General features: G+C 41.0%; 1 protein-coding gene and 1 pseudogene across 1 annotated transcript; both read left to right on the forward strand.

Annotated features, from left to right (window-relative positions):
* The first annotated feature begins 1,034 nt into the window (after positions 1–1,034).
* LOC127121875 (nuclear pore complex protein NUP98A-like) lies at positions 1,035–1,553 on the forward strand. Its single transcript, XM_051052306.1, has one exon. The coding sequence runs from the start codon at positions 1,035–1,037 to the stop codon at positions 1,551–1,553; it is 519 nt and encodes a 172-aa protein (XP_050908263.1).
* An 818-nt stretch (positions 1,554–2,371) lies between these two features.
* Positions 2,372–6,050, forward strand: LOC127118029 (quinolinate synthase, chloroplastic-like; annotated as a pseudogene).
* The last annotated feature ends 720 nt before the right edge of the window (positions 6,051–6,770 follow it).

Raw genomic sequence — 6,770 nt, forward strand, 5'->3', positions numbered from 1 at the left:
TTGGTTTTTACCATTCGTCTGTCTCCCTGTGTACCATCAGAGTTCCCCACAGAGTGGTTTGTCGGTTATAACATCTCTTGTTAAAGGTTCTCCGTATCCCTAACAGATAAATTCAAAAAATAAAGAGTCATGCATCCATGCATATCATATCATAACATTTGCATTTTTCAGGATCAAAATCTGGGTCTCCATAGTATTTAACCATCCCCCACTGTGATCCGATGAAAATTGCTGCTTCATTTTCCTCTGGTGGAGGATGTTTAAATAGGGGCAACTGTCATACCCCGATTTTGGCCCTGAAGATTTTTCCCCATCAATCACTCGTTTGCATTCTTTCTTCATTCATGTTCATGTTTACTATTTCATATTTTTTACATTTTTCACATTCCAAATTTACATTCTTATTTTCTTCATTCACATTGAAAAAAATTCCATTCATATTCAAGAATTTCCACATACTCGTTCATAGTTCGATTCCTTCGTTCATTCATTCAATCATAATCATCCATGTACATGGCATATGAATAACTTATAATCAAAAAACATCTCATCACATGAATACTTGAAGTTTCTAAGATGCAAAGAGAGATCTTTGTCTTGCTACAAGAAACACCAATTTTCAATCATTGCAAATCATAAGATTATCCAAAAAAAACATACATAATTTACAAAAATTAGCATTTGGACAAAATCCAACCCATCTCCAAAATCAGGAAGGAATGTGAACTGGTTGCAAAGGAGCTAAGATGGGAGGACTATCAATTGGGAGATAAAGGAGGACCACTTGCCTCTGCACCACAGCCAACTGGTATGGCAGGCTTTAATTCATCTACGACACAAACAAATGCCTTTTCTCCATCACCTGTATTTGGTCAATCATCAGCCAATCTTTTCTCTAGCACAACACCTAATTCTAACCCATTTGCACCAAAGACTTCAACATTTTCTTCTGGATTTGGAACTTCAGCTCCTGCTTTCAGTTCATCGGCTTTTGGTTCTTCAACGTCAACAGCGCACCACTCACGTCCAATGCTATGACAGGTTTTGGTCAAACAGCGCCGTCAATGTCAACACCATTCCAATCTGCGCAACCTACTCAGTCAAGTGGTGCCTTTTCCTTTAGTAACTTTGGCCAGACGCAACCTGCTGGTGCAAGTAGCTTCGGTGGGACTCCAGGCATGTTTGGTCGGAATAATTTTGGACTTCAGCCTGTTCCCCAGAATTATGTGGTTGCACAAGCAGCACCCATTACAAATCCGTTTGGAACACTTCCTGCTTTGCCTCAGATGTCAATTGGCCGAGTTGGAACTACTCCTTCTGTTCAATATGGAATCTCTAGCATACCCACCCCTGCACGCAATTCTATCAGAAAAGAAGTTGGAAGTTCCTCTGGAAGTGACACGACTGACACTAGTCATAGCTTTGTTGATGTAAATCATTTTGATAATTCTAAGATAGTTGCTTTAGAAAAAGAAAAGGACTTGAATAAATCATCCGACAATGATGCTCGGGCTTCTGTAGAAGAAAAACTCAGACAGAGGGATGCCATGTAGTTTGTCTACTGTTCCAGTTGTAGTACCTACAACAAATGAGCTCAGTATGACTCTTGGTGCTTCCAAAATTCCTATTGTTACTACCCTCTCTGGCCAGTTACAGAAACAAAGTGATAAGTCTAGTATACTTGATGGATGCCATGCTCATGGTACAGGAGAGCAAGATCATAAAGGAGAATCCGGTTGTAATAACTTCAAACAGAAACAAAGGTGATGAGCTTGTAATTATTGTGATGGCTTATGGAAGGAAAAACGGGAATTGTCGCTGCAAAGACTATATATGATGTCTCTCAAGGTGGTGAAAAAGGTTACGTTGGTTCCAAAATATTTTCAACTGAAGGAGTAGTAGCCGTGCTTTGGGAGCAGTTGCGAATTGGTTTGAAAATGGAAATTGTAGTTGAAAGTTTATTGACAGGAACATTGAAAAATCTCTCCAGCAGTGCTGAGGGATTCTGGAACTCAACAATTCAACCTGGAGGAGTGGAAATATTACTGAAGTTACTGGCAGGACAGTCCTCAAGAAGAAGCTAGACAAGTTGCTAATGAATCTCCTGGAAATCAGCAAGGAGCAGTTGGTGAAAGTAATCTTCAAATTAATTGTTCTGACTCAGATCAAGGTGGATTAATTGAACTTGAGAAACTGTTAAAGCAGAAGACTTTCACCAGGTCTGAGATTGATCATTTGACAGCCCTTATGCAGTCAAGGACTGTAGATGCACCTATTAGGGGAGGAAGAAGACTCAAAGTGAGTTCTAACATAAGTCCATGAATGCCAAAGTGCTTCATCCATGCTACCGTCGGTAACCGTATACCGCACCAAATCGCCGCTGCCGTTTAAACTTCCAGTTCAGTTCCGGATAATGTTAATATGAAGAACTGTTGGTTTTTCGACAACAATTTTAACGGTGTGTCGGAGGAGATTCTTGGTGATGTTGTTGTTTTTTATTTTCCACTTGATGATGACGTGGAAACTGATGTTGTGGAACAAGATTAGAATGATTAATTCAAACATATTGAAGAGCCATCTCTTGGTGTTTTCTCAGTACCATCGTTTGATTTGTGCGGCGAAACTCAAAATGAGAAACCAAATCTTGTGAACAATTTCTCTGCTTCTGAACTTTCTGATATTAATCGAAGAAATATTGTTAATTCGAGCTTAAAAGACTACTGGAGCTAAATATGGCAAAAGCTGGATGCAAATCCATAACAGTGCTAGGTGTGGACTTTATGTCGGAAAATGTGCGCGCCATCCTTGATCAAGCCGGTTTCAATGAGGTCGATGTTTATAGAATGTCAAATGAGCGTATTGGTTGTTCACTGGCTGATGCTGCAGCTACCTCTACTTATATGGAGTATCTTGAGCCAACTTCTAGGTCTACTTCTTTGCATGTCATATACATTAACACTAAGTTAGAGACAAAGGCATATGCTCATGAGCTTGTGCCAACAATAACCTGTACCTCATCAAACGTTATCCAGACTATTCTACAGGCATTTGCCCAAGTGCCAGATTTGAGCATATATTATGGGCCTGATTCTTACATGGGTGCAAATATTGTAGAATTGTTCTAACAGATGGCAGTAATGACCGATGAAGAGATTGTTGCGATACATCCTGAGCACAATGTAGACTCTATTAAATCCTTACTACCACGACTTTACTTTTATCAGGATGGATCATGCATTGTTCATCACCTATTTGGCCATGAAGTTGTGGATTCGATAAAAGAAATGTATTGTGATGCATTCCTTACTGCCCATCTTGAGGTACCTGGAGAGATGTTTTCATTGGCAATGGAAGCAAAAAGAAGAGGAATGGGAGTAGTAGGGTCCACCCAGAATATATTGGATTTCATAAAAGACAGGGTTCAAGAATCTTTGGATAGAAACATTGATGACCATCTTCAATTTGTTTTAGGAACAGAATCTGGGATGGTGACTGCAATTGTGGCAGTAGTTTGTAGTCTGTTAGAGCCTGCAAAATCCTCTTCTCATGGAGCAAAAGTTACTGTTGAAATTATGTTTCCAGTTTCATCAGACTCAATCTCGAAAACAACTTCTAGTCTAAATTCAGTTGAAGTCAGTGATATCATACCTCCTGTTGTACCAGGAGTAACTAGCGGGGAGGGTTGTTCCATTCATGGTGGTTGCGCATCTTGTCCTTACATGAAGATGAATTCTCTTAGCTCACTCCTGACAGTTTGCCATCACCTACCTGATCGGTTTTGGAGTGATTCGAATTTCCGCTTCTCAAATTCCTGAGTTTCATGAAACATGTTTGCTTTCGATAGTGGCAGCAATCATGTCTTCCGTCTATTCCATAATCGGTTGTTCCCTCGCAATTTACCAAGTTGCAGCAAACGGTACAGTCAAGGATACCGTAACCGGAGGAGCAGCCGGTGTTGTACGCACAAATGGCTAATCTTGTACACTTGATACTACAATGGCCTGAAATCAATATTAAAGAGATTGCAAGACGATTAACTTTGCTCCTACTCCGAATGTGGTGAATAACCTTATGCCTCAGCATGGAGGGCCCAGAGTAAATAGTGTGGAAGATGGGGAAAATTTGAACTTGGTAGTCAATTTTAATGATGTTCAGACTCCGCTGTTTGTAGTGAAGGAACGTCTTCTTAGAGGGGGAGTATTCCCGGGATGTGACAAGAATTGTTTAGATTGCCGTAATCATGAAAACGGCTGTGTAAAATTGAAAGAAGGTATCCAGGATTTGATGAATGAGGGTTGTTTACAGTTTGATCGAGTAGTGAAAGACCGTGGAGAGGTATCAACTGTTACCATTTACTTTACACCATCAAAAGGTCATGTACGTGCTCCAAGAACTATTAGTGCGCCTGTGACCGTAGCTGCGCTCGTGACCATATCTGCTCCGATGACTGTTGGTGTTCCCGTGATTAGTAATGTTCCAGTAACTATCAATACTCCTACCACCATTGCTGCTTCTAGTGGAAGACTTTATGATAATAGTAGAGCAATTCCGTGGCAATATGACAATGCTTCTTGCGGAAATAGAAGACCTAAGAATCAGACCAAATCAGTAAATCAGACTCCAGTAACAGTTGGTTCGACTGTGGGTAATGTGGGAGGACCCGGAGGATTTACGAGAAGTGGTTGTTTGTTTGCACCACAAGTTCCGAAGGATAACAATGCTGAGGCTCTTGCTAGAACAAAAGGAAAACAAGTTGTAGTTGAAGAAGAACCAGTGCGGAAGGAAGTGCCCGAGGGTTCTTTTGAGAAGGACGTGGAGGAATTTATGAGAATTATCAAGAAGAGTGATTACAAGATCGTGGATCAGTTGAACCAGACACCGTCAAAAATCTCTATTCTCTCTCTGTTGATGTGTTCCAAGGCACACCGTAACGCCCTGTTGAAAATGTTGAATATGGCTTATGTGCCTCAAGAGATTTCTGTTAACCAGCTTAAAGGTGTTATTACAAATGTTAACACGAGACATGGTTTGGGATTCACGGATCTAGACTTGACACCTGAGGGTCGCAATCACAATAGAGCTCTGCATATCACGATGGAATGCAAAGGCGCGGTTTTATCGCATGTTTTGGTTGATACCGGTTCTTCTTTGAATGTGCTTCCCAAAAAGGCTCTGAGTAAGCTTGATGCCGAAAGGGTTGTTCTCACACCAAGTGATCTTTTTGTCCGTGCTTTTGATGGATCCAAGCGATCGGTTTTTGGTGAAGTCACGTTGCCTGTGAAAATCGGCCCGAAAGTGTTTAATATTGTCTTCTATGTGATGGATATTCAACCAGCATATAGTTGTCTATTGGGGCGTCCCTGGATACATGGAACCGGAGCAGTTTCTTCGACTCTCCACCAAAAGCTAAAATATGTGTGGGATGGTCAAGTTGTGACCGTGTGTGGCGAAGAGGACATCTTTGTGAGCCATTTATCCTCCTTCAAATATGTGGAGATGGATGGCGAAATTCATGAAACTCTATGTCAAGCTTTTGAGACTGTCAGTATTGAGAAGGTGGATTTTGTTGAACAGAAGAAACCAGGTACCTCGATTGCTTCCTATAAACAAGCTCTGTAGGTCATTCATTCAGGTAACGCGGAAGGTTGGGGCAAGATGATTGATGTGCCCGTAAAAGAAGACATGTTTGGCATTGGTTATCAGCCTTTTCAATCATCAGAGCAGGGTGTCCAGGATCAGAAAGGGCCGTTTACTTTCACTAGTGCTGGATTGATGAATCATGGGGATGTCTTTGCAACAGACAATGAAGATGGTGACAGTGATTGTGATATGGACAATTGGGTGCGCCCGTGGGCTCCAGGGGAGAAGATCAACAACTGGACTGCTGAAGAAATAGTCCAAGTTACTCTTCAGACCGAGTAATTTTATTCTGTTTTTCATTTTGCACAAAAGCCCTACGCTCTGCCCAAGGCGTAGTGGTTCATTGTAGGGCCACCTCATGTTTTAAATTTTCAATGATTATCATCAATAAAGGACGTTTTGCAATCAAATTTGTGCTCACTGTCTTTCTGTTTTTACTTTCATTTTCAAAACAATAAAAATGGCAATGTTTTTGTGACTTCCTTGAACTCTTTTCTAAAATAAAGCATGAAACATCATTCATGCAGAATTGATCTTGCGGATTCCATTAAAAACAGTTATGTTATGGCTCAGTATGACTTCGATAATCCCATTTACCAAGCCGAAGAGGAGAGTGAAGAAGATTGTGAACTCCCCAAAGAATTAGCCAGACTTTTGAAACAGGAGGAAAGGGTCATTCAACCTCATCAGGAAGAGTTGGAAGTCATTAACCTTGGTACCGAGGACGCAAAGAAAGAGATCAAGATAGGGGCTGCTTTAGAGGAAAAGGTCAAGAGAGGGCTGATTGAAATGCTGCAAGAATATGTGGATGTATTCGCATGGTCATATCAAGATATGCCTGGTTTGGATACAGATATTGTGATGCACAGGCTACCTCTCAGAGAAGATTGTCCTTCAGTAAAGCAGAAGCTTCGTAGAACTAGTCCTGATATGGCTGTCAAGATCAAAGAGGAGGTTCAGAAACAGTTGGATGCAGGTTTTCTAGCAATTACCAATTATCCCCCTTGGGTGGCCAACATCGTACCTGTGCCGAAGAAGGATGGTAAAGTCAGGATGTGTGTTGATTACCGAGATTTAAACAGAGCCAGTCCGAAAGATGACTTCCCATTACCTCACATTGATGTATTGGT

This window comes from Lathyrus oleraceus, chromosome 2 (assembly GCF_024323335.1).
Source record: "Lathyrus oleraceus cultivar Zhongwan6 chromosome 2, CAAS_Psat_ZW6_1.0, whole genome shotgun sequence".
Lineage (NCBI taxonomy): Eukaryota > Viridiplantae > Streptophyta > Magnoliopsida > Fabales > Fabaceae > Lathyrus > Lathyrus oleraceus.

Excerpts from the sequence above, each read along its gene's own strand:
- LOC127121875 (XM_051052306.1), top strand. The coding sequence starts at position 1,035 with ATGACAGGTTTTGGTCAAACAGCGCCGTCAATGTCAACACCATTCCAA.